Source organism: Gasterosteus aculeatus, chromosome 17 (genome assembly GCF_964276395.1).
Source record: "Gasterosteus aculeatus chromosome 17, fGasAcu3.hap1.1, whole genome shotgun sequence".
NCBI lineage: Eukaryota > Metazoa > Chordata > Actinopteri > Perciformes > Gasterosteidae > Gasterosteus > Gasterosteus aculeatus.
In genome coordinates this window covers 6,059,875-6,087,622 of record NC_135705.1, presented here as the reverse complement: position 1 = coordinate 6,087,622, position 27,748 = coordinate 6,059,875, and the positions used below count along the sequence as shown (strand labels likewise).

At 43.7% G+C, this 27,748-nt stretch overlaps 1 protein-coding gene across 37 annotated transcripts in view; it reads left to right on the top strand.

The window, feature by feature from the left end:
* Positions 1-26,569, top strand: part of r3hdm2 (R3H domain containing 2) — a 41,139-nt gene extending 14,570 nt beyond the window's left edge. For 7 of the 37 annotated variants that reach the window (XM_078091755.1, XM_040203792.2, XM_078091757.1 and 4 more), the window contains 26 exons: positions 3,675-3,833; positions 4,550-4,708; positions 5,064-5,274; positions 5,620-5,661; positions 7,787-7,873; positions 8,058-8,181; positions 8,672-8,750; positions 9,183-9,242; positions 9,747-9,887; positions 10,956-11,064; positions 12,042-12,137; positions 12,411-12,460; positions 12,955-13,008; positions 15,224-15,459; positions 16,129-16,253; positions 16,708-16,806; positions 17,712-18,005; positions 19,734-19,869; positions 20,750-20,907; positions 21,160-21,299; positions 21,453-21,553; positions 22,719-22,888; positions 23,104-23,248; positions 23,839-23,933; positions 24,459-24,543; positions 25,079-26,569. In XM_078091755.1, coding sequence (XP_077947881.1) covers positions 5,116-5,274; positions 5,620-5,661; positions 7,787-7,873; positions 8,058-8,181; positions 8,672-8,750; positions 9,183-9,242; positions 9,747-9,887; positions 10,956-11,064; positions 12,042-12,137; positions 12,411-12,460; positions 12,955-13,008; positions 15,224-15,459; positions 16,129-16,253; positions 16,708-16,806; positions 17,712-18,005; positions 19,734-19,869; positions 20,750-20,907; positions 21,160-21,299; positions 21,453-21,553; positions 22,719-22,888; positions 23,104-23,248; positions 23,839-23,933; positions 24,459-24,543; positions 25,079-25,482 — 3,189 coding nt within the window. In that variant the 5' untranslated portion in view covers positions 3,675-3,833; positions 4,550-4,708; positions 5,064-5,115 and the 3' untranslated portion in view covers positions 25,483-26,569. Of the gene's footprint in view, positions 1-3,674; positions 3,834-4,549; positions 4,709-4,809; positions 5,275-5,619; positions 5,662-7,786; positions 7,874-8,057; positions 8,182-8,671; positions 8,751-9,182; positions 9,243-9,746; positions 9,888-10,955; positions 11,065-12,041; positions 12,138-12,410; positions 12,461-12,954; positions 13,009-15,223; positions 15,460-16,128; positions 16,254-16,707; positions 16,807-17,711; positions 18,006-19,733; positions 19,870-20,749; positions 20,908-21,159; positions 21,300-21,452; positions 21,554-22,718; positions 22,889-23,103; positions 23,249-23,838; positions 23,934-24,458; positions 24,544-25,078 lie in introns of all 37 variants that reach the window. The other 30 variants (XM_078091775.1, XM_040203804.2, XM_078091777.1 and 27 more) reach the window with 16 other exon arrangements.
* The last annotated feature ends 1,179 nt before the right edge of the window (positions 26,570-27,748 follow it).

The following is a 27,748-nucleotide window of genomic DNA, read 5'->3' as shown; positions in this document are numbered from 1 at the left end:
GAGCTTGCACAAACTCTGCCCCACACACACACACACACACACACACACGCACAGAGACAGCCTGCACTATGTGAAGACGTAACCTTGCTGTGAAATGAGTTCTCTGACGTCAAACGGGCGAGGCGTGCGGCTGAATGCAGAGGCGCTGAATTGGGTCGAACTGCCTGTGAGTGTCTCCCACTGGCGTCTGTGGGTTTGTACGAGCTTTTCTCACTGCTGTTTTGCAGCCTCCTGCACTTTCATTCAGCTTAATCTTTCATTCAGCCTCTGCGGAGAAAATGGAGAGGCATGTCAGCCGCGTTATGCTTCTCCATTCTGAAATTCAGAATTAATGAATGAAGAAATGACTGCTACTAATAGCAGCCTGCTGTCATTACTCACACAGAATGATGACACTAAATGGCGTTCTCTGTTTGCTTGCACTCATTAGCAAAGAAGGGCTTCTGTAGCTTCATCTGTATCTTTCCTGTCTATATTGTAGCTATGTCTATTTCGTTATTCTTCTGTGGGGGGATTTTCCCACAGCAGAATGTGTCCGCTCACATTGTGCCTGTTGAAATTGGTGATCAATCAAGTATATGATTTGATTTAGAAAATGAGAATATAAGCCCATTAGTTCCACAAGTCCATATTTTTATTTTTCACAATAAAACCAAGCAAAAACAGCTGGCTTTTGACCCCATTTACATGATGTCTGCCAGTGGTTCAGGTATCTGTTATCTGATAAGTGAATTTGTTTACAGACTTTGCATAGAGGAGCTCATTGCTCATACCAGCTATTTTCACGGAATTATTCCTCTGCTGCTAACTATTGCTGAGAACCTGATCCAGTTTGACCTGAAGCAGTTCTATTTGAAAGTGAGCTCATACTGGCCCTGAATATTTAGTCTACTGTCTGAAAATGGTGATCCGTGAGTTAACTCATCGCACAAACATACTCCCAAACGAGCGGCCTTTCTCCCACTGGGTCACTTCATCGGTTGTCTCCAGCGTGGTAGCCTTGCACGTAGGACGTTAGGAGTAGGACCAATGTGTCACAGCTGGTGGGCCGTCATAAGGAGGGCCCATGTAAGGGGCCGTCATGTTCGCTAACGTGCGTGAAGTGGGTCAGAGTGACCGGCACGGCATTAGGACCTCCTACGGGGATTCTTTGGTGTAGCGGAGGGTGTTCCGGGTCAACATTTAATATTCCAATTTGTAGCCATGTTTTGTGAGATAAGAGAGGCACAGAGCCACCTTAAGTTAATCAAAGGTATTCGGATCAAGGCTTGACTTCGTACTTCTATCATGAAGCCTTTCGGATAGCTAACTATTCACCCCGCATGTAAATGGCAGAATAGCTGCCGTGAGACTATTCTCAGTTGAAAACGCTGTTAATTCTTATTGGTTTGTAGACATTTTGTCCGTCACCGATATTTGCACACATTGAATGGAAGTGACCACATTTGGGCTGTGGAGTGGGCGCCGTGGTAGAGGTGCTGTACACAACTCCCGCTAGAAACGGGTCAATTACAAGGAAGGTTGAAACTAGCGATTTAAGACTATAAGATCATGTTTGCAGTGCTGACTGAGGTGATGCATCCTGTGAGACGTAGGGTCACTTTCAGATAGTCTTGACTTTTTGCCGCCATGACTTGCTGATGGCCAATAGACTGGAGATGTGAGTTTAAGGCACTTCCCTGTTGACCTCGTTCTTCAGAGGTGGAGATTGGATCCTGGTGCGAAGCCAACGGTCCTCTGTGGGGAATCATCCGCTCCGCTGCCTCGTGTGATGCTGACAGTCAGAGAGAGGCTGACCGACACGCTGACTTAACTGCGACACAACAGGCAGTGTGCAGCCCGTATTATGACCTGTTATAGTTAAATTCATAGTGCTCAGATGACACTTTATGTTAGTACTAAATAAGAATTGATATGTTGTTCATTTGGACTTGTTGCCCTATTATAACTGGTAGGGCAAGAAATGTTACGATAATACTATTACAACATGGATACACTGCTGTGCTTCCTCATCTGCTCTTCTCAGACAAACTAAGCTTTTGTTGGTGCAAACATAAGAGTTGTTTCAATGTCATCTGTTTAAAAGCGTTTTGATGTGCCTTTTTTAAGGTGCTATTGTCTGTCTAATAATGGTGGGTCTAAGGCACTCATTGCTCTACTGGTCATCTTCATTGGCTTTCACATCTCAGCAGCACTAATTTGGATTCTACTGCTTGATATCACATTACCGGCAGTTAAAGATTTCCAGCAGCAGTTTTAATGGTCTCTCACATTTTCTCTCCCCCTGCGCGGTTCTCTCTCTCTCTGCGCACACTACAATCCACATATTTATTTTTAAATCCATCTTCTCCCTGCTCCTCTCACTGGTACTCGCCCAATGGCAGCAGTTGAGAATGACGTTACCATCTCCTTGGCAACACTGGTTGCGTTCCTGTGCGTGTGTGTGTGTGTGTGTGTGTGTGTGTGTGTGTGTGGAGGTGGGGGGTGTTGAGGAGAGAGCTGAGAAAGCATTGGAACATAAAAGAATCATGGGAGGAGGTGGAGAGAAAGGAGATCAGGTAAAGCTAGTTTATTACGCACCCCGTTTCTGCCTTTGATTCAGTTTGTCCCGCAGCCCCTCCCTGCTACCTCCTAGGCTATTGGTCCACTCGAGATTGACACTTGAAACCGATAAATATCTATTGTGAGCAATCAAAAGGAGGACAGTTTTTATAAGACTGCACAAGATATTGTGGCTGTATTCTGCGCTACTGTGTGGATGAGTTATGTAAGCAGAGTGGGGTTGGTGCATGTGGGGCTCCTGGTCAGTGGTGTGGTCTGCTGCTGCTGCTGCTGCTGCTGATGACGCGCTTGCCGTTCCACTGCCTGGGTCTCCCCACACCGGGAATCCCTGCCTGGTTTGTTCACTCATCTCATCCATCCTGCAGCACAGCCCAACAGGACAGGCAGGGACACGCATGAATGGCTCTCATCCATGCTGCGTGCAAGTCGTTTGTCAATCGGGCTTCTGATGCCTCAGTTTGCGCTCCCTTGCGGTATATCTAACTACGTATGCATATTTATGTCTTTCTTTTATTAGTCATTAGGATGATGGTATTATGGCAGTAATGATAATATTTTCCTTCATGAAGACTAAAGCTGGTGAAACAAGTGACTACCACCGTCCTGTTTCATTCTTGCGTTGCATTCTTTAATGTGTGCGAAGAGCGCTAGCTAGTAGCAGAGAACAGCAGAATGGGTTTTGTAGGGGTCAACTCACTGGTGGAGAGAAGCGTGAGTGCAGCTAGTACCTGTGTACCAGCAGATATACTGAATTTATGTACAATTGGTGAACTGCCAATATGACTGTTTACTTACTGATTATTTTTGCAGCAGCATTTTCCTCATTCTTACTGCAATTGGTCGATTTGTTAAGTTTCTAGTAAGTAACTTTGCGGAAACCCCATTTATTTATTTTTTCAAAACTAGTTTTCTTTCAGAAAACCAACGTTACCCATTGATAAAGAATGTTGCCCACGCTACAGAACTCTGCAGCACTGTGTGCCAGTAGGCGGTGAGCTCTCAGCTGCTTTGTCCCCCTCCCTGCTAGAGGCGGCAGCAGCAGCAGCGATGAGTCACTCAGTGTGTGAAACATGACGTCATTCGTGTCTTCCTCTTCTGTTCTCGGTGTCCAGGGCTCCTGACCGGAGGACAGACCATGCTGCTGCACTGAGCCGGAGGGAGAGAGAAGAGCGAGGCCCCGGCGGACCACCGAGGTGGTGGCTGGCCTGTTGGTGTGCCCCGCCCCCTTATCCGGCTGGCTAGCTGCTGCCTCTTCAGTTCACCTGATCGCTGTAAATATTTCTACCTTTTGTTTTGTTGTGTTAAGATTGTGTCTTTAGAACTCTATTTATTTATTTTTTAAGTACCAACTGATGCTTGTGACTGAAATGGAATAACTTTAGTTAAGCTAAAATAACGTGACATAATAAAAAATAAAGTAACAGTGATAAAACAATATATTCCGGTGTGCTTTTTATGCTTCAGAACAGGACGAGACAGTAAGCGTCCACCTGCGGACAAGGATCAACTGATTTAGACTTTGGTTGTCAAAGGTCAAAGTCACTGTGACTTCAAGTCAATCCCATTTGCTGCAAGCGTGATACCTCAGGAGCCGCCTTGAGCTGAAACACAAACACGAGGCGCTAATTCTAGTTTCTATTCGGGTCCTTATTCAGTCCACATTTCTTAACTGGCAATAACCTGCTGATAATTGCATAAACTGGATGAAAAACTGATAAAAGCAAAGTTTGTTTCACAAGTCAGATTTAAGTCATCACAAGGGAAGGGCAGACAGTGTAGTTGTCATGTTGGTAAAGACATGCCATTACAATTACATAACAATTATAATCCCTCCTTTACTGTTTCAAAATCAAGATGCTAACAAACAATGTAGTTTCTGTATCTCCTTACAAAAATGGCGCAGCCTCTTGAAGTCGAAGAAATCCTAATTATGCTGCAGAGACGAGTTATTTAACAGTTTTTTCTCTTTCGTGTTGTTTCGTCTTAGCCCCACCCCGAAGGCTAAAGCGTGCTATGGACTGCGCTTCGCCCTCTGCTGCAGCCCACCACAGTATACTACCTTAGTGGGTTCCCCTCATCGTCCTCTGCCTGGTTCCCATCCAGACTCACAGTACAGAGTCTAGCAAAGATCTGATACCACCTACAGGTAGATATTGTAGTAGTACACGCTCACACTTACTGTAATGCATCTTACTCTTTTTTGTTATTTCTATTTCCTTGTTCATGTCTGGGGTTGTCGTGGCGCAGGGGGTAGAGCGAGTGTGCTGGGAACCGCAAGGTTGGTGGTTTGTGTCCTGGCTGCCCCATGTCTCAAGTCCAAGTGTCCCTGAGCAAGACACCTAACCCCTAATTGCTCCCCGGGCAAAATGTAAAAGCCATGGGTTTAAAGTGTAATGTAAGTCGCTTTGGATAAAAGCGTCTGCTAAATGACCTGTATTGTAATGTCTTCAGCCCTTTTGTTGTTTCCTCCCTGCCGGTCTCTCGCGCCTCTGTTCCGTCAGCCACTGCTGGATTGTCGACACCTTCCCAACTCCCTCCCCCTCCCCTAAGAAGATGTCCGTGAGCCTGGCAACAGACATCCAGCAGGAGGGAGAGAATGGGCCCCTCATTGAGCCCTGCAGTCGAGGCAAGACCTCCCCTCAACCACAGTGCACCAAGGAGGGGACGGGAGAGGCCGTGGAGCCCGAGGACAGCTCCCCACAGGATGCACAGGTGGGAGGAAGTGACAATGTACAAAGTCAGAGTAGGTACTTGTTATCTCTATTACAATGATGGATTTGTTAGTAATGGTTATGCATATTTTTGGTATAAATGTAACTCATATAGGCACATATTTTCTTACACTTTACTGTATTTTTCACAACCGTTTAGGTACATAATTACTTTTCATCTGTCAGTTTTTTTAGACAGAATTTAGATCTGGTCATTTTAGATTCAAAGAGAAATATATGGCAGCCCACAGCACAACCATTACAGCGAGGTGGTAAAAGAAAACACAGCTAGAGTATGTGTTAGTATCAGTTTCTTCCATTGGCTATATATCTCTTTTTTTTGCAGAAACGGGCTCCTAATCACAGCCATGGGAGGAAAAGGGCCAAGGTGAGTCATTTGGTTTGAGCTCTTTCTTTAACTACAAAACAAGCTCCTCCCTAGAAGACACCCAAATGACTTAGCAATCCCTTTCCCTGGAATGAAACCATGCCGTCTTGTTGTATAAATCGACCTTCCACTATTAACGTACTAATCCTCTCAAGTACAGCTCACTCATTCCTATCGGCTTAAAATCTTAAATCGCATGAAAGGGTTAAAAGTAGGTCTGGTGAAGTGACCTCACCAACCCACCGAACGCCGTTGATAAAGTCTTTAATATCATTGCTAGATGTTAGTTTGCTCAATAAATCTCGCCAATTAACTCCCAAACTGGGTGTGCAGTGCAGCAGCTGCTGAAAGTCCCGCTGTTCGTCTTATCTGTCGACTTCTAACACAGTGAGCAGCATTCAGATACTGTATGAGGTTGATTTGTGTCTTGCTTCGAGCGCTTGGTGTTGCACTCTGTGGCTTTAGCGGGTCAATGGATGAACCCTGGAACTGACTTGATGGATGCACGTGTTCACCCCGCTTTGCACTGGCTAGCTAGCTTATGATTCCACCTCTCAGTATCTCTTCACATTGTACAATGCAACTGAAATAAAATTCTAACAATTTCATAATTAAACTCTAGCTCTCCAAGCTGAACTTATTAGTAAGTTGTTTTTCAGGGCTGTGTGCATCTTTAAAGGTTTAAAGGCGTTTCAAGAAAGTTCAGAGTTGCATCACATGCTCCTAAAAATGCGTCCTGAAAAAAAGATTAGATCAATTCACTGTGGAAAAGTTAAACCTTGGTTTTGAAACATAATCTACAAAGTGTCCTATTGAGCTATGTTGCATTCATGGCTCTGTGTTCTCAATGTCCAACATCGGCTCCTCCCCCAATCCAAGTTTTTCAGTTTTATGTTGAACTTTTGAGCTCTTTTTATCTTATGAAAACAAAAATGCAAGAGCGACACCAATATTCAACTTAAATCTGAATATTGCTTATTTAAAATAACACATCAATAATGCAAAACGTGAAAAGATGGATCGTGATCATTACATTACATTACAGTCATTTAGCTGAGTCTTTTATCCAAAGGAACTTACAATAAGTGCATTCAACCATGGGGATACAAACTCATAAGAACAAGAAACAAAGTGCAATTTCATAAATAAGCCAATATACAATTTGCTATAGATAAGTGGCATTATAAGTACAATTTAAGTGCTACAATTTGTTAGTCTGAAGAGGTGTGTCTTTAGTCCTGATCCCCAATGTTTTGAACTGGATGCGGGCAGCCTCTGGTAGCCAATGAAGAGAACGGAGGAGTGGAGTAGTGTGGGAGAATTTTGGAAGGTTAAAGACCATTCGAGCTGCTGCATTCTGGATGAGCTGCAGAGGTCTAATGGCCGTAGCAGGGAGACCTGCCAGGAGAGTGTTGCAGTAGTCCAGACGGGAGAAGAGCCTTAATCAGTACATGCGCTGCCTTCTGAGTGAGAAGGGGACGTATTCTCCTGATGTTGCAGAGCGTGTATCTACAGGATCGTGTTGTCGCAGTGATGTTGGGACTCAGGGAGAGTCTGCTGTCGAGTGTCACGTCGAGGTTCCTAGCAGTCATAGTGGGCGTTAACACGGAGTTGCCAAAGTTAAGTCAAGTCCTCGGTTGGAGTCTTTTCCCGGAAAGAGAAGTAGTTCAGTCTTGTCAGAGTTGATTTTCAGATGGTGAGCGGACATCCCACTGAGAGATGACAGTCAGACAGGCAGAGATCCGTGCCGCCACCTGAGTGTCCGAGTGAGGGAAGGAGAGAATTAGTTGTGTGTCATCGGCATAGCTGTGGTAGGAGAAGCTCCGAGCGAATGACAGCGCCGAGAGAGTTGGTGTAGAGCGAGAAGAGGAGGGGACCCAGGACGGAACCCTGAGGAACTCCAGTAGTAACAGGACATGGTTCCGACACAGATCCTCGCCAGGTTACCCGGAGGGTGCGGTCGTTGAGGTAGGACGAGAGAAGGGAGAGAGCAGAGCCTGTGACACCACATGTACTCACAGCGTGAACCTGTGTGCATTTCCTATTATAAAAATAAACCTATATACATATCCATAAAATACACTTAATTAGCCTTACCGGTAATACATGTGTGATTTTGTTTCAGTCTAATGCCAAACTGAAGCTGGTACGGAGTCTGGCAGTGTGTGAGGAGTCCTCTGGTCCGTTCTCCAATGATGGACCTCCAGAATCGGTACCGTTTCTGTCTAACACCTAACTCCTCACACTAACCCTTTTCCCACACCAAGCGGTCAGCTTGGACTGCAATTTATTGTATGCAACTATGGTCCGTCTAGGATTTACAGGACTTAATAGTGAATAAATTAGAATTGAAAATGTAACTGTCTATTCTGACAGCAAGGATTGTGGTTTTCCAGGATATCATCCAGCTTCACATCAGCTGTCCATCAGACAAGGAAGAGGAGAAGTCCTCAAAGGACGAGTATGAAAATGAAGAGAAGGAAAAGAAGGACAAGGCTCCGCGAAAGATGTTGTCACGTGGTAAGATGCACCTACGGAGGGACGATACATTTTGTAGCCGGTTACCATGCTTCTATTTCTAATAACTCATTCTTCATACTCCAATAAGATGAATGCTCGATAACATTATCGGTTCAAACATAAGTCATTTTATAAAAGTGTTGTCGTGTCTGTTACATTCTCACTTGGATACCCAAACTAATTTGATGTCAGGCTAATATCTAGAAGATAATTGAATCTGCCCTTCATTTTCTAATTACCTTCTTTGCTCCCTCTGCCTGCCGAGGCCCTCTGCCATCATTAGATCCTGAGTGCAGTGGAGATGAAGTGTGTGTGTGTGTGTGTGTGTGTGTGTGTGTGTGTGTGTGTGTCTCACTAGAGGAACAGCTAGCCGGTGTTGTAGGGAATTTGGTTGCCATTTCAGGAGCTCCTTACCGAACTGTCTCGCTCTACCGTACTCAACCTTTTCCTCAGTTATCCTGCCTTTTGACGCTCTCCTTCTCTTCATTAGACTCCAGTCAGGAATACACTGACTCCACGGGCATCGACGTTCATGAGTTTCTGGTCAACACACTGAAAAACAATCCCAGGTATGATATAGCCACTAAAGGTTTGCTGATATCCAGAGCGGTCAGATAGAAAAAGACATAAAAAACCCTAGATGGAATAGTTAGGCATTGATATCAATTCATTTGGTCCTTTTACATATTTGATTATACATGGCTGACCAGCTGACTGCTGAGTCATTCGTTCCCTGCAGCAGTCTGTAGATAAACTGATGTAAAATGTCTTGTATCCCCCAGCAATGCCAACATGATTTCATCCAGTTGTGTAAAGGTCTGTTTTAAAAAATCCAGTTTAAGAGATTTTTCAAAGGATCACCCTCGTAGTAGAAGTGATTCAAGCATTTCTTTCCCTACATCATACCTTTTGATCTTTGGTTTGGTTAGCTCGCCGCATTCTAGTCAATGACACACTGCCCCTCTGATCTCTCCCTCTCTCTCCCCCCTTTGGCCAAACAGGGATCGAATGATGCTGCTCAAACTAGAACAAGATATCCTGGAGTTCATTAATGACGACAAGTAAGCCATGTTCTTCGCAACCACTCTCTTGTGTTTAATTTAGCCCTTCTAGACCCATTCCTATTCATTTATAGATTTGCTGTGCAATGATAAAAACATGGCAGGTTTTAGTTGGTTTTTATTGGACTGCCACTGTTGCTGGCTAAGGACTCAAGTTCTTCTGCCGCTGTAAATAGTAGTATTATTTTAGTATCATGATTTGTAGATCTATCTGAAAGCAGTACATCCTCTTGTGCTACAGCAAATGTGTTGTCCCCACAGCGGAACATCGTGCTTGTCCACAATTTAGCAAAATCACAGTGCAAAATCTTTTAGGAAACAAGATAACCGAGGGCAGTACAAGAGTGACACAAGTCGGATAATTAGTGTATTTATCACTGCTGAGAAAATGAGAAATATTTTGTATGAAAATTCCAGTGGTTCAAAGAACAAACATCTTCTTAATTAGCAATTGATTGCAGTGTTCTAATGGCATGTGGTATTTTATTTTTTTTCCTGCTGCAGTAACCAGTATAAGAAGTTTCCGCAGATGACATCTTATCACCGAATGCTGCTGCATCGTGTGGCAGCCTACTTCGGGATGGACCACAATGTGGATCAGACGGGCAAGGCTGTCATCATCAACAAGACGGGAAACACACGCATGTGAGTGCACCTCTTAACTTTTCTGCCGACTTCAACAGCTGCCGTCTTTCACATATCTTTATATTGGTTGTACTTAAAACGATTCACCTATTGAACACACTTGAAGAAACGGTTTCTTCAGACGCAGCAGGTACGCACTGTTTTAAGCAAAACAAATCCAGAAGTAAAGTAAACCACCTCAACGAACCCATGCAGCTGCAAGAAAGTAACCGAGGAATCCCAGCAATATAAACTTAGGAATTTGAGCGGATTGAAAAACAACCTGAACAAACGTTTTGGCGGACCAGCAATATGTAAGCAAACGGAAAGTTTGTTTTTGCTGAAAGCTGACCCATCATCGAGCACGCATGTGAACTTTGGACCGAGAGAGATAACAAATTGTTCATTTAGAAACCGGCAAGCTGTTTCCAGTTGGTTTTTACCCCACAGCTGTAAAAGGTGTAGAAAATACATATGGGGTTATTGGGAATTCAGTTATTAAGACAGTCCTGTCTTAAATGTGCACACTAACATGTTGTTCTTGCTTAGAGTAAATTACTTCCAAATAATCCTGCCACATTGATTAGTTTAACAGTGATAATGTTTTAAAATAAAATAATTGTTTTTGGCCAAGTCATTATTCTTTCATACACACTCACCTACTCACCACCATGCAAATATATTAAATACATTATTAAAAGGTAAAACGGATATTTGTTGGTTTTGATGATGCATTTAGAGGCCGATGGGAAAACCAGCAACACAAATAACAACCTGCCAGTTACATTTTTTTTAATTTTCTCTTTCTTAAAGTATGATATACAAATCATCTGGTTAACCATCTTCCACAATAGTCTCTTGCAGAGTTGTTTGCAGCAGCCAGATGCTGTTGATGTGTGAGGAGTCGTAATGCAGTAGCATGTTACGAAACTCAAGTGGACAAACGAAATCAATGCCAATCTGATATTGAAATCTAGTAGTAGTTCTCGTCTTGACACTCGGAAAGCACTTCTGTACATGCGGTTAAATGTTATGTTTAGTCGAGTTTCATTTCAGTATGTTACAAAGCATGCCTTATATTTTCTACAGCCCAGAACAGAAGTTCTCTGAACACATCAAGGATGAACGTAACATGGACTTCCAGAAAAAATTCATCCTTAAGAGAGACGACGCCAGCATGGACAAGGACGATAATCAGGTAGGCTGCATTGCATACCAAGACATGAGCTAACTATCTCACACTATCAAAGGGAAACCGAAGTGGAGATTTGGTAGAATAGGACAGTTAATTGACTTTTCCAGATCAGATGCAAGTAGCTGATGTCTGACTTTGATGCCGACTGAGCTGTGATACTTTTAGTTGTTTCAAATACACGCTCATAACCCAACAGCAGAGTCTTGATTGATTTATTAACAACCTTTCCAACAGAGATAAAAAAATTGGCATTTGAAAGGAGAATGGGTATAATAACTGATACTGGAGGACCCCAGTTCCCACTTTTAGGTTGTGTTGAAGTCCATTAATTACTCTCTCTGCCTCCTGGTTCACAGTGTTTTTAGATCCTTCATTTTTTAGCCTCCTACATTCAAAACGGTTTTACCTTTTGTGAAAGATTGATGGTAAAGATAGAATCGAAGATAAGTGGGTACCACTTGTCCTTTTGTTATACTGCTGCTCCCTCAAATGGACAGGGTGCGGTTTTCAATTTGCGATGTATTTAAGATCTTTCACTGCAAAATTGTGCCGACTACTTCTGAGTTTCAAGGGGAAAAGCTTTCCTTGTATGGATATGTATGTATGGATATGCGCTTTTAATCAAGCCTCACAACAGTGGACAATGGATTTTTTACACTTCTTCATTCCTCCCAACAATGTTTCCAGCCTCAACACTTTCTTTGGCGCCTCATGCTCGCGCCTGTTTTTCCTACGTTCCATCACCATTGTGGTGTCGTACCTTCCCACGCTGCTTCCGCCACATTCAAACATTTGTTTTTTTGCACAGTGGTCGTTCTGTTGTTTGTTTTGACGCCAGGCAGCTGCTCCCTTTTGAACACTACTGGTGTTGCAATGTGACTTGGGTCGTGTGACTATACGGGCATTTGCATGAATTTAATTGTGAATGGTTCCAGTGACGTTGTCATATTTCTGATTTGATTTGTTTTCCCAAATGTTAGATCCGGGTTCCGCTGCAGGATGGCCGGCGTAGCAAGTCCATTGAGGAGCGGGAGGAAGAGTATCAGCGGGTACGAGACCGGATTTTTGCCCGAGAAGTAAGTATTGGACCTGGACAGTGTAACAAACACTAGCGTCAAACATTAAACCACAATCCTCTTCATGATCATTCACTTTACTCCAGCTCCTTTGACCAGTTACACATTTCTATACATCTAATCACGATAAGAAATGTTGTTAGTAAATGTGTGTGTGTGTGTGTGTGTGTGTGTGTGTGTGTGTGTATATATATATATAATGCATCTGATTTCACGTGCAAATAGTGTTTTCTTAAGAACTCCTGTATGAATGAAACATTTCATAATGTGCAGGTGTCTTTTTTCTTACAGTCCTCTCAAAATGGATACATCAACGACAACAGGTAAAATGATTCATCCTCTTGGTGACTGATACGTGCAATTTATAAGACTTCATCTTGGCCGTCTTTCCCCGACCATTGCCCTTTAAAAACATGTTTTGACGATCAAACGGTCAATATGAGTTTGCTTATGATTTTCAAGACTTGTTTAAAATGTTGGTGATGCACACACTGTCTTTATTTGTAGGGAATGCAATAAATGTTATATAGAAATAAGGTAGCTCACACAGCAGGAACTGCCCATCCCGAGGCAGCCCGGCCATTGAGCCTGAGTAGGACATAATATGCTGAGCAAGATGAAGCGCTGTGTTTTCAACAGTCAAAGTTTCTGCTTTGTGTGCGTTTTTTTTCTTTTCTTTTTTCGCAGGGGTAAAAGTCCTGCACTGTGCCTGCTTCTACCTCCCATCCCTCCATATCTCACCCCTCCCCTAACTCCCTCCTGTTCTCCAATCCAGTCCTGTAACCCCCACATTTTCTCCTAATGTTAACCCCAACAGACTTTCCACTGAGGGCTACTGCTCTAGCTCTCAAAAGAGGAGACAGATCTTTAGGTATTGGGGTGCTGATGCCTTTGACTTGTGTGTTGCCATGCCCATTCTTTGACAGGTGTTTGGTGATGATGGTCGTGACTTGTGGTTTTTATTATCCCTGCCTGGCGTAGTCGGCTGATTGATGGCTTTTACAGCACTGCACCGTGGGGCTTCCCATGGCCCATGCATGGCTGCTTTGAGGTTTCAGTGGGAACCGATTGACCCACTTACCCTTCCACCCATCTACCGTCAACTGCATTTTTAGAGCAACTGCATTGCTGTCAGTTTGTTTTGTGGTCGACTTGATCAAGGTGTCACCTATTGCGTAGTAGCAAATCAATTAATGTTTCTGTCTATAAAACAGCAGAGTGAACAATGTAAAGTCACAAGTTGTCGATCCGACGGCAACCCTAACCCTATATCCAATTTACTATTGTAGAGGATTCACAAAAAAGTGAACACAACAAATCTACTCGTATTTTGTCAAATCATTTTTTGTTGAGATACCTCTCATTTCATCTCACTTGCAACTGTATGATGCATACTGGTTATTTTTCCTGTGATTTGTTAATACACATCAGTCCAAGTCTTTATTTTTATAAATAATAAAATCGGACGTGGTACTTGAACAAAACAAGCTCTGCTGTGCGGCATGGGTTCGTTTTGGGGTGTTCTAAGTATTCAGCGATGGAAAGACGACACATCAGCTACAACAACCGCCTAGGTTCCCCCGTTTGTGCGTGTGATGGCGAATGGTGTCGTGAGGGGAGGGTGGGACCAACAGCAGAATCCCTCCTTATCCGTCTCATGCTCACCCTGCTTTCATCTCCGTCTGCAGGGCGAAGCGAACAAGTGTGCGCCTCCCTTTTTACAGGGAACGGCAGAGCACCCTCCCTTCCCTTAAAATAGGCTGTGCAGGGAGAGGACTCAAAATAGATCCTCTACTAATTACAGTCCCTCTGAAATATTTATCAGCCACCGCCACCATCAAAAATACCACTCACCATAGTTAGGATTCTACTACCCTACCGCGTCCCTGTTTTGGTCATGGAGTTTCCATCATCAGCCGCACATGTTTTGAATTGATTTTGCTCTTGTTCTACTCACACCGACATGCTCTGTTGCTCATTCAGTTCCAAGAGGGTGAAAAAGAGAAATGTTTTTTTTACTCTGCCGTCCTCAATGCGGAGATCCAGGTATCTGTTCACCTGCAGGGCTTTCTATTTGCACTACACCACATTGATACATGCTACACACTTGAATGTGTTATTTTCAAGCACCATAGGATATAATGAAATGGAACAATCTTGATGCTGACATGTCATTGGCAGACCCAAACATTCACTTGTGATGAGGGGTGTCCCACCAGTGGTGGTTACGCTTACAGTGTGACCATTGGTTTTCTTGGCAGCTGCTCTTACCCAGGGTGACAACATCACAACAACACAATGAGTGTGTGTGCAGTATACTTTCAAGAACAACTGTGCTCAACCAGTGGTTGTGTGTGTGTGTGACAGTGGGTGCGAGTGTTAATGTGGTTTGATTTACAGGAGTATGTTTGTCTCATTGTCTCCAGTACAACGTATCTCAGGTGTATGTGTTGTCATTCATATGTATTCCAATGAGTAACACGTATGTGTCCCAGAGCTTATTCTGTCAAGTCCCGGTATGTGAATGTCGTCTCCAGTCTTCAATGGTTTGTGTAATAACCTCATGGATGTTTAACTCATCTACTGTCTGGTGTAGAATCCTGTCACACCCCAGTGTTGAATGTCTGGAGCATCTTTTCCCCGTGTGTGTGTGTGTGTGTGTGTGTGTGTGGAAATAATATTGTTTGTTTGGTGGTGTGTTGCCTGATTTTTGTATTGTGGTGTTGAATGCCTCATAAAGTCTGTCACTCAGTGTCCTTTACCTGTTGATGACCTTATTGTGCTCTTCTGCTTCTGTCCTCCCCTCTATCCTATTTTGTCTTTTACTGCCCTTGTTTGTCTCCACCTACATTCTACTCTTCACCAATACACCTTCTCTTTTCTATTCTTCTCCCCTCCCATGTATATTTTTCGTGTCTCTGGTCTGCTGGCTCAACTTTACTTTCAACACATCTCTCTCTTGCTACCTCTCAACTCTGCTGTTACTTCAACTCTCCATTCCTCCCTTTTCCTGCATCCATCCCAACTTCATCATGTCTTTCTCTCTTTCTCTCTCTACTCGTTCTCCACGTTCTACCTTCTCTCAGAGGGAACCGCGAGAGCTCCAGCCGGGCTTCTAGCAGTCGTCAAAGCAGCACAGACAGTGACATGAAGTGCCTGGAGCCCCGACCCTGGAGCAGCACTGACTCCGACAGCTCCAACCGCACCCTCCGGCCGCCCGTCACCAAGGCCAGCAGCTTCTCTGGCATCTCCATCCTTACCAGAGGGGACAGCCTCGGCAGCAACAAAGGCTCGCAGGGAAGCTGCAGAGGCTCTCGCTCTGGTAAGAAAAAGGACAGCTAGCCATAATCTTACTGAAAAACTAGCTTTACAAATTCAGTTCTTGACGGTTAAGTGATGCAAGTACAGCCTACACTCTAGCTTGCATTTTCTTATTGAACTTTCTTATGAAACTCCATAACACTGTTACTCCTCGCTGCGCGATAAATGATTCAGTTCTTACCGCAGCAACGACGTCAGCAGACGCTTTTGATTCATTGACTCATGAATTTATTTCCTCTTGTTTCACACGGCGTAAGAAACTTCTCAGGGTTTAACTGGATCAACTAGACAAGTACAGAGACTTGGAGGCATTGCAACAATAAAGATTCAACCAGCTAAATAAAAAAAATAATCCAATCCACACCCTTTTCAGAAATATTTCAATATAACATTTTGTTTATGTATATGTTACACGAGTTTTGTTTTTTGAACAGATCATCTTGTATTGAAACAAAATGAATTCCGTTGACACTATAAAATATAAAGTATAATATAAAGTGAGTTTGCCTTCTCGTGGTACAGAAAAAAACACAGGTACATGAATAATCGGGTACATCGTTCTCTTCTCTTCACCAAATTATGTTTGCTGAGGGTTCTGTGGGTTTCATGTCTTCCTCTGCCTCACTTGGCCCGGCCCTAATCAGTCCTGATGTGTGTCCCCCACCTGCAGCCTCCCAGTCGAGCCGAAGCCTTCTCCCCTGCCCGTCGCAACAGCCACAGCCCCAGGTCCCGCCTCAGACCGCCCTGCTGCCCACTCCACAGCAACACCCCATGGGAAACCACATGATCGCTCAGGTGAGCGTCCACTGCCTGCATCTGCATTCTCCGTACAAATGAACAAAACACTTATCATAACCCTTCTTTTCTAAATGGGTTGGAATTAATTTAATGTTTTTGAATCGTGTCAGTTGTAAAGAAGAAAAAGTATTTTACTTTAAGCAAAATTTATAAAATGCCACGTCCGCATGCATCATATGACAGACGTTCCTCTTTTATTTCTCTTTGAGTTATTGTAATTACATCTCACTTTAAAACAGTGGATATGTTTAGAAACTAAATTGTATTTTGATTTTCTATCCATCTGTTCATTAACAATTTCCTCACATATTTTCTAATTTTCTATTTTCTTTATTTTTAATCCCTTCTATCCCTCTAACTCCCTCCCTCTGGCTGGCATGCTCCTCTCTCTCCCTCTCCCCCTCTGTGCTCTGCCTCTTTATTTCCTCCTGCTTTCTGCTGGTGTGTATAGCCTGTAGCATCTCTGCAGCCCTCTCAGCCTGTCTCCTACTCCAGCCCTTCCTGCCCCCAGGTCCTCCTGCCAGTTTCCCCTCCTCAGCAGTACACAATGGTACTGACGCCTCTTGTAGCTTGATCTCAAAAAAACAAATTTAGTTATGGATCGCATTACTTACACCCCCACACTCTGCATTTAGCCATTGCCTTTTTTTGTTCTGGAAACTTGGTAATTCACATTCTTCAATTACAGTTGTGTGTAACACATCTATAAACTTGACGAATTACCAATATTGATATTTGAGAATGATTAGGATGGCCTTTTGTGTGACTATTTAATTAATGTTACATTTGACAAATTTGTTTCAATTGTCTAGTAATCACTTACTACATAAATTACTGAAATTGCGGTGCCCCCACCCTAATCCGCCCAAACAGTGAACACGGTCAGTTAGGTTTGACCGGATGAGTGTTTGAATAGATTTAACAAATTCTCAGACAGAGGGAGTGAAGAAACGACTCCTTTCCTTAACTTAAGCTTTTTTTTGTCCTGTATTCAGAAAAGCAAACATCTCATCTAACTCTTTGAAAGATGATGTATGGGTTTCTTTTCTCAGAATGTCTGTATTTCTTTCATATTTTTCTCTAATTTGTTCACACACTCTTTTTAATGTAGCTTTATGGCTTTATTGATTAATCACAAAGACCTCAGTTAGACCTCAAACTCCACTTCACAAGTGGCTCTGACTTGGAGATACCAGCAGCTTTATTGACGGATAAAGCAGCTTTATATTTATAAATGATTTGATCCAGTAACTTGCAGCAATGCACTTGATGTCTATCGCTGCCTGCCTGTGTTTCAGAGTACTAGTTCTAGTTGTTAAGTTTAATTAGCAGATAATTGTATCTTCCATGTTGTATTACATTGCATGTAATCTAGATACATGCTAATAATTTGCTAATTGTCTTTAGTGCGTTGGCCATCAAACTCTCCAATGACGTCATTCCAATTCCTCACAGGGAGAAGAGCTTGCGCCCCCATTCACACAGATGACGCTGAGTCGGCAGGGCTCCAGCGAGAACCCCGAGCCGCCACCCATGTACCAGGCTCCTCCCACAGTGCTGACCCAGCACCCCCCTCCCCAGACCGGATACATCATGGCTACCACAGGTCAGCCTATGCCGCCTCCGTCTGGTTACCAGCCTGCCACTGGACACGCCCATCCTCCACCTCCACCGCCTCCTCCATCCCAGCCTGTCATGCAGACCCCGCCACCCCCACAAGGCTACATGCAGCCCCCTCCACCTCAACAGGTATGGCATTCTCCCCAGTTCTAGCTGTACCTGTTCTGACTGTTTCTCGTGTTCTTTACACCTCACATTAATGAGTGTTAATTTAAAGATTTTGTTGATGACTTCATGGTGGTTTTACATTGTAGAACACACATTTGGTTGAGCAAGGGTTACACATCAAGTCAGTTCATTCATCACCCCTGACAGTGACCGTACGGGTGAACAGCTACAGATTGAAGCTTTTGACTCATAATGTAAATCTTGAGTTCGTTCTACAAAGTGATGAACGTGTAAAACAACACATCGCGGTAAAGATTACCCAGTGATGAGTAAGTACCCTACATTTCACAAACCTAAACTTTTAAGTTCAGAGAGCGGCACCACAGGCAGCAACTCCTGTGACGCAGCAGGACTCCCTCGGTGGGGGAGTTTGATCCTCGCCTGTCACATTCCTCCGAACGCTGAGTTCTTTCACTCTGTCAAGCACTTGTTGCCTCCCCCCCTCTATCAAGCTTCAGCTTGAATCAATAAAGTAGGTATTTGAGGAGAGCGTAAATTGACCTGGTCATTAAACTGTAATGTTACTCTGTGGCCAAGTGGTAATGGAAGATAGTCTGTTTAGTGGAGTTTTAATAGCTGAGACTAAATTAATTTGCTTTAAATAGGTTATGGAAGTCACTTTCTCCTTAAAGCCGTAATACCTAGTGGGGATGTACTCTAATTTGGCACAAATGTGAACGTTGGACAGGAATTTCTAGAAGAAACGATTAGGATTTGGTGGTCAAAGGTCACTATGACCTCATAAAACACGTTCTGTCCATAACTCAATAATTCACATGTTAATTTTTAACCTAATGAGGTAATAAATAGATGCTATTTGGCAAAGACTTATAACCGCAAGGAAGCATTATTTTGCTTTTATTTAGTAGTTCCGAGCTCTGACCTATAAAGACTGTCTTTTTCTGCCTTTTATCTTCCCACACACCTTTGTATACTAATAGTCACTCTCCAATTTTCAAGCAGTATTGGCTGGGAGAGGAAGATGCTCTGTTGCTAAATGTGTAGATGGCCGACAAGAGTGCAAATATTGACCGTGCCGCAGCCTCGAGATGGGCTTAATGCTGCCGTGTATGCAGATGAAGGTGGAGGCAGGAACTGTCAATCTTCCCAGCATTTAGCGTGCTCTCTGTTTGCTATGCAGCCACATATACGTGTAATACTTTGATGTTTTGTCTCGTATGCTTATGTTGACTCTTAACTCATTTCATGGCCTCAGCAGGCGGCCGTTTGTTTCCGCGCAATCTACCTGTCCTGCACCAAAGGGGATAAGAGCCAGGGAACATAGTGCAGCTTAAGCAATTTCCCTAAATCGTTAATGGAGGCAGATGGAAGAGATGAAAGAAGAGGGATTTACATGATTTTTTGATTTTCCTCAAGTGGACACATCATTCCAGACTAATGCTGATGTTGCTTCTTCTTGGCTTTTTATAGAATTAGTATACATTCTGCTAGCAATTGTATCAACTCAAGAGGCATCACACGCCCATGTTGTTCTCAAGCTTTGTATCCGCTGCCCCCATGTGGCTGCGAAAAGTAATGATGTTCCCCATACCATTAAATATGAGGGGGGGCTGGTATCGCCTCTGTGCTCCATGTGTGAACCAATTTGAAGACTCAAAATGTTGCAGTTCTTCTCTCATCTTTGTGTATATTTATTTACCTTTTAAATATTTGTGGTGTTCTCTTCAGATACAGGTGTCCTACTACCCTCCGGGTCAGTATTCCAGCTCTAGCCAGCAGTACCGAGTCTCCCAGCCCATGTCCCACCAGGTGTCTTATCCTGCCCAGCGCACACAACCCATGCCTCAGCCCGCACAGCAGTCAGGTCAGAACCTTTTGTAATTAACTGATAACTACATACACACACATAATATTGCTGTTTCCTGTTTAAAGTGTTTCATATTTGAATTGAGGATGTTGTCTTTATAAATATGAATATAGAATTATGAAAATAGAATCAATTTTTTTTTTTTTTTTTACTTATTTGGAGCGCCAGAGCAAGTTGACATACAGATTAAGTCCACTGGATTCTGTAACGGTGGTATGTTGTTACCTCAGCTAAAAACTGATAAATCTTTAAGTGAACTTTACCAGGTGAAAGTTCAATTGTAAACAACCTTTATCAATGTATTGTTCTGCCAAGTCAAATTTGCTGAGACCAAAATAGAGCTTTTTCTTTTTTTCATGGAAAACACGGACAGCTATAGTCCTCAGTCTCTTTTCTTTGGGGTCAAGGACACGTTGTCTGTGTTTGTACAGTAACGGACAAATCCAATCACGAACATTGCAGTCAGTGTGACATAACTTCAGTTTGAAATATGAGTTCTGTGATTGTGAGGATTTCACACACTTGACTTAAAAATCCATTGGTACAAAGTCTGTTTGGATTGTGTGTTAATCTATTAAAACCATGATTTCTGTCAAAATAAATTGTGTGTGTGTGTATATAAAAAAACTAAAGTTATTATGTAATGTTTTTGTTTTTCATGAAAGCCCCAAATTGTCTCAATGAAAGAGGCGCTCAGCAACCCAAAAAACCCCACAGAGCATTCTATCTGAAACTGTGTTGTTCTTTCAACAAGTTGCGCTGCTTGTTTTTCCATTAAAGGGAACTGCTTAACTTGGTCTCATGGTCTCCTTATTTTAGGACCCCTACTTGATCACACTGCTCCAATTTCTCTCCTCTGTTTGTCGGTTGTCACCAGGTCTCCAGACAATGATGCCCAGCCAGCAGCCGAGCTACCAGGGTATGATTGGTGTGCAGCAGCCCCAGAACCCTGGTCTGCTCAATTCCCAGAGGGCAGGCATGGGAGGACAAATGCAAAGCATAATGGTCCAGTACCCCCAGATGCCGTCATATCAGGTATTGATACTGACATGATTGTCATCAGTAAGAAAATCTGCATAGCGTGTGCTGAAGGTTTTCTGCCCACCGAGTTCATTTACACGTGGCTGTTCCTAAATGGTTAAACGGCGCCATCTGGTGTTCATTCAAAGCAACCGTTCCATGTTGAACTTAAAATTGATCTCTTTCAATCAGAATAAAAGAATCTTTTATTTATGCTACTACTATCGCTCCATGGTATTTGACAAGAAGGCTACCCGGGTTTTCCAGGTTCCGGTGGGAAATGAGAATCAGCAGGTGGTGCAGCAGCAGTACCAGCAGCAGGTGATGGTTCCCGTCAGCCAGTCTGTCCAGGGGCCCATGCCTGTCTTCTACGGTGTTATCACACCCACACAGCAGAATAGCACAAGGTATATCTGAATACATCATATAGCCACAAACGAGTTGGCAGTGGTCACTATGTCGTGTGTTTTGGCAGAGCTCTGTCCTCGTGTATGAGTGTGCGTTACCTTTTTACCTGTGCATTTATTTTTCTCCTCTTTTGCCTGCGTGTGATCCTGCAGCCCGTCGGTCGGTTACCTGCAGCCCGCGAGCTCTGAGCAGTATCAGATCACACAGTCGCCGTCCCCTTGCAACCCTCAACAGTTGCAGCAGCAATATTCAGGTAAGACTTGGTTTCACCAAGTAGTCGTAATGAAAACATGAAATGACCAATAGATTAAAAGGAGCTTTTCTGGAAATGTATTATTCCTTGACTCCTCATCTTATTTGTGAGTATTATCCTCCCAAATTGAAGGCCTAGTATTTTGCACGTCCCATTTGCAACAAAATCAGGTGAAAGGTATTCAGGGTAAAGTTCAGGCAGAAGTACACACGGTTCACACATAGAATTTGGCAATCAATACCCGTAAAAGGGGAATGTTTGAAGTCAAAGACAACTTACACGTCAGGTCGGCCTTGTGCTCCCATTTGGCCTTAAGTAAATGTTGATGGTAATCATGGTCACCTCATCCTTTCGACCTCTGCTCTGGTTTCTGCCATTTAATCGGCTATATGTTTGGTCAGGTTCTCAGGCACGTTTCTGTCGGTAATCTACTTTAAAAGTTGTATTTTCAGGCTCCGTTGTCAACTTTTCAGCATCTTATTGTGCATGTAGGGAATAATGAATGTGGTTTGATATCTTGGCGGTATTGTTTGTTTGACGTGGGGTTGTGTGAGGCACTCGTCACTGTGTGTTACAGTTAGATTAGATGCAGCAGCAAAAACTTATTTCAGCCACCTAAAATAAAATTCACCTAGAAATATTTGTTCGATTTTACAGTATATTTAGATTATTTTCACCACTTTACCTTTCTGTCAGACGCTACCTTTTGATATGGAACTCGAATCCTTTGACAAAAACTAATTTTACCTCACAGAACTCCGATGATCTACAGCTGCCTCAATTGGTTAGTTTTGTTGTTGTGTAACTTTGGTGAAAATAACCTCTAAAGACACATTATGGTCATTTAAAATACATAATCCTAATGTAGAGATCCCTAATGTATTTTAAAATGGGTGAATTTATAAGGTGCACTTCTTTTGTTGGTAACATATTCAACAGCAACCCTGAAGCTGTCAAGTACTGCAATACTCTTACTTTTTGTTCCAGATAAAACAAGCGGCTTTCACGTTTTCATTCTAAGCCACAGGAAGAACTTCATGTGAATCCTAGCACTTACCCATGAAATCTGCTCTGCGTTAAACTATGCACGGCGATATCTTCTCAATTCTTTGTTAGATGACCTGTTTATCTACATGTGAGCTTGTCCCTCTGTGTCCTCTCTCAGGAGTACCGCCGCCTGGGCCCGGGGTGATGGTCATGCAGCTCAGCGTCCCCAATGGACCACAGCCTTCCCAGAACCCTCCTCTGGTCCAGTGGAACCCCTGCAAGTACTACAGCATAGAGCAGAGGTCCAGCAAGCCCGGAGAGCTGTACAAACCGGACAACACTCCACAGGTACACGCACGTTAAGAGCTCACGGACTAGTTGGCAACATTATTATTGACTAAATGTGAAGCATCTTATGAATCTAGAGTGTAACGTACAAATCCAGTCATTCATCCTGAGTGTGCTCGTTCATTAGCAGCCTCCTCGGTATGACCAGCTGGCGCCGATGTCATCGGTGTGTCACGCTATTTTACCATATTTCTCCTCTCTCTCTTTCTGTCCAGGTTAGCACTCAGTTGACGAGTCCCCTGGCCTCCCCCACTCAGTCTCCCACCCCATCTCCCTCCGGCAGCGTCAGCAGCGTCTGTCCAGGCCTGGGACCACTACCCCTCATTTCCCAGTTTCCCCGGCCAGGAGGACCCGCTCAAGGTACACGTGAAAGCTCATATACATGTGGCCCGAAACTACAAAAAAAATACGAAACCCGGTAGTTTTAGGTTTATCCTTTTTTTGCTTCGAGGCAAATAAATTTGAGCTACCGATTAGACTGCAAAACATGGGTCAGGTGGCTTTTGGTCCACAGCCAATAGCCTCAGCCGGTTCGAACTGGCATCAGGTCAAGCCCCCCTGTACTCACACGTGGTTCCACCTCATCTTTGTCCTCTGTCCGATATTTACACACGCAGCCACAATACCCTTACAGGTAAACAGACCCACTGATGGAACGCACTGTTATACATACAGATGGAGTCTTGCATCAGTCTACGAGTCACGGCACATCAAATGAGAAAAATACTGCGGTCAGGAGCTATATCTGGCATACTTTACCCAACATGTAAAAGTGAAATTCAATTCAATTTAATCCATCTTCATCTCCTTTTTGACAGGTCTATCTATATAAGTGTGTTGACATTGTTCACAGTGTGCGGTGATGAGGGTCACCTGACCTGTCTTCTGATGCAATATTAACTGAAGTGCGTTCAGCATTGATCATTATGATTTTCACTTGTATTGTTAAGGTGATGGTCGCTACTCTCTGCTGGGGCAGCCTCTGCAGTACAGCCTGTGTCCTCCCCCCCTAATGCATAGCCAGTCCTCCTACAGCTCCCATCAGGTCAGTGCTGGCAAGCCTTTCTGCTAAAATTATTTAGACTTTAATATGTTACGGCTCTGCTAACCGGTCTTTTTTTTTTTTTTTTTTTTTCTTTTTTGGAAACTTCCAATTAGCCAATGTGTACTAAGAAGTAGGCAGTCTGTGGTTATTGAACCTGTTCTCATTTCAGTCCATACTAAAAATGTAATTAAATAAACCACCAGGCACATCAGTGTTTCATGATAAAGGTGCAAAATTCACTGCACTGAAACTGTTCTCCACAAAGTATCTTGGTTCTGTGAATGAAAATTGGTGTTTTAAGGAAACAGCCACGACTTTAAGTCTGTGTGGAAATGATTTGAAATTCTTACTTTCCAACATGTTGCGTAACCAGGAGGAGAAAAAAAGTTCCTTCAAAGTGAAGCCATAAAAAATTCTTAGTATCCAGTGACCGAAGACCAGTGGTTGATTTTATTTTCATCCCGTCCTTTGAAACTGCAACTGTAATAGTGTAATTAATAAATATCTGTGTGCCAATGTGTTCAGGGCCCAGGAGTAATGAAACACGGGGCACGCGGTAAAAAACAAACACTCAAATCTGCATCGACGGATCTCGGCACAACTGATTTCGGTAAGTAAGAGGTGCCAGAATATCATCTTCTACGTTTATCCCGTTCTGTCTGCAGGTATAGTGTCACTCAGTGTATAATCTTACATTCTTTAAGAAATGCGATGAGTAGACAAACTCATCTGAGACCTCCACTGAATGTTGCTCAGGTTAATCTAAGAAAGAGTCATTTAAAATTGTGTGTGTGTGTGTGTGTGTGTGTATTTTCCTGTATTGCTTTCCTCACAACCTCCATCTTGTTACACCGTTAAATAAAACTCTAGTATAATTGAAGTCTAGTTCAGCAAAAGACGCCGAATTGGATCGCCGTATCCTGCGATCAGTGCAAACCACCATTGCCCTGAGCTAAAGGTCTTTTATCTGACACACACACGGAGTGTCTCAGGAGCCTCAAGTCTACGAAGACACAGCCGGAGCAATCAAGGCTGCTAACATCTCTCTGTGTGTGTGTGTGTGTGTGTGTGTGTGTGTGTGTGTGTGTGTCTCTCTCTCTCCCTCTCTCTCCCCCCGTGGCCCTCCTCGTCTTTTCTCCGTGCAGTGGTGAGTCGAGTACTCGAGGTAACGGACCTGCCCGAGGGCATTTCACGTCCGGAGGCTGAGAAGCTCTTCAACCAGCTGTCGATGTGCGGTGCCAAGATCCAGTGGCTGAAGGAGCCCCAGGGAGGCCGACGAGGAGGAGGAGGCGGCGGGTGTGGCCCCTGCCCTGGTGCGGGGCCAGTCGGTCCAGGAGCCGCCAGTGGGCTCGTGGCTCACATGGGAGCGAAGGCCGACGGCGGCGGCGACCCGGCCCACCTGTACACAGTAGTGGCAGTGTTCCCCAGCACCATGGCCGCCCAGAGTGCTTCCTTCAAACTGAACAACAGCGGGGCCGGCCTCTTCAAGCTGAGGGCCGCCAAAAAGAACTACGACCTGCGAGTGCTGGAGAGAGCCAGCTCTCAGTGAAAGGAGAAGGGGAGGAAAGAGACCGAACAAAAGGGAGGAGGAGGGGGGGGCTGCTCTCAGTGTACAAATACGAAAAGAAAAAAAAAAGTACTTGAGTCAAATGATGTGTCAAATGTATAAAAGGAAAGAAGGTGTGAATTATGAGGTGGTCGGTGTTTGGTTGCAGAAATAATTTTGTTGTTTGTTTTTATTCATCGTTTTTTTTTGTTTTGTATTTATATAGCAGAAGAGCACACAAGACACACGAGCATGTGTTTCACTGTTGCCGTGGAATGTGTGCTGCCATTATACAAAAAGACAAACACGAAATGCCACACGGACACGCACACAGACACACGCAGGCAACCGGGTCACGTAGCACATGACAAAAGCCACACTGGACAGTCGAGTCGACCTCAGTCAAACCGTTCCCTCCCGCCGCCGCCGCTCTCCGACCCTTATTCCTTTTTCCCCCCGCCAACGCTGTCTCTCCTCCCCCCCGACTCTCCCAGCCGTCTCTCCAGCTCACATATTTATACATTTTCATACGCACAGTTGCGCAATCTCTCAGCTTTCCCCCAAAGCTCTTTTCTCGCCACGTCTCATGCTGGGCCTCCTCTCTCGCTCTCGCGCTCTCTCTCTCTCCACTCTTGCTTTCTGTTTGCCTTACTGCTGTTGTGGGTTTCTGTATTGCGCTGTTTTTTTTGTTTTTTTTTTCAAAGTTTTTTTGTTATATTCTTTTTCGGGATTCAATATATTTATATAAGTGATGTAAGGAATAAAAGAACTATATATTCAGTGATTTCGTTCTTTCCCCCGAGTGAAAAGGTTTAGGTCTTCATTTATCCCTTACTCCCTCCTCACCGCCCCCCTCCTCCTCTCCTCTTTCCCACATTTATTTTCTCCTTACTGCCCTCTACCTCACCTCTTCGCCCCCCCCCCCCCACGCCCTGTTGTGTTTGCGTTTTTTTGTTGACAGCTGTGCAGAACGTAACAGAAGAAGTAGTTAAAGTGCACAATGATTGCATACGTCTACTGTAAATTTTATTTAATCTGTTATTTTGTTTGTTTTTAAAAATATAAAATTCAAGAAAAAAATATCAAAACATCTGCTGTGTCATGTGGTTCGTTGTTTGACTTTATTGTAGTTAGAAGTTTGAGCTACAGAGAGACTGAAGTTGTAGCTCTTGTTTATATACTTTTCAGTGTCCTTAAAGCATTGCTGCTCCTTGTAGCCTCTTACTGAGCATCTGCATTTATTTATTGTGTTTAAGAAAGTTGATTTCCTTTTTGGGCCATGTGAAATCTGCTAGCTACGTAGCTTTCTTCCCGCTTTCTTCCCGCTCAAAGTGCTGCACACTACATGTAAGCAAATGACCATCGACCACAAACAGCCATCAGGGGCCGTTGGTATAGTATCATTCCACTCATGAAAATAATAATTAATGAAATATTAGGCATTTTAGAGAGAAAAAAAAGTGTAAGTTTTAAAAATATTGTTATTTAGTTAAATATCCAGTCAAAGTAAAAAATATATTCGGTTGAAAAATAAGGAAAAGTCAAATATTAGGTCAAAAATATTTTGGAAAAAAAATTTTGTACGGTGGAAAAATGTCATAGAAAAAGTCAAAGGATGAATCAGTCATTGAAAGTCATTCATACTGAAAATAATTCTTTCATTTCATGTCTGGGAACACAATGATTCAAATGAGGCTGAGATATTTCCAGAACTATTTTCTGTAGCTTCCCTCAGGTCCGTGTAATTATCCAAAGCAGACAGCGGGGACCTTTTGCCAGGTAAGGGGACAGAATCACATCAGGAATGTAGATCAGAAGAGACATTCCACTCATAAATAACAGACAGACAGACACACGGGTTTACTTGGATTTCTTTTTCACTTTTTCGTCATTGACTTCATGTTAATAAATCCTCTTATTAGTTTACTTCTACCTCCCTCGTCCGCTCGCTCGCTCTCTCTCAACGACCACGTTCAGATGCAGGTGATGAGCTGCCTGCTCACGCCTGCTTCCTTCCCTGTTGTCTGTCAGAGGGAAAGGAGAGCGCGTAGCGCCGCCAGGCTTCAGCGGCCTTCTGATTGGACAACAGGGCACCCCTTCAGGCACGGGTCACTTCCTTCTGGGAAACCGCCTCGGCCTCACGCTGCTCTGGACCCGGGGACCGCGCTGGAAGACATCACAGCTGCCATGTTGTCATCCTCGACCCCCTGACCCTGCCACTCCAGACGGGAAGGACGGAGGAGGGTTGCCAAAATGTTTGCGGAGATGA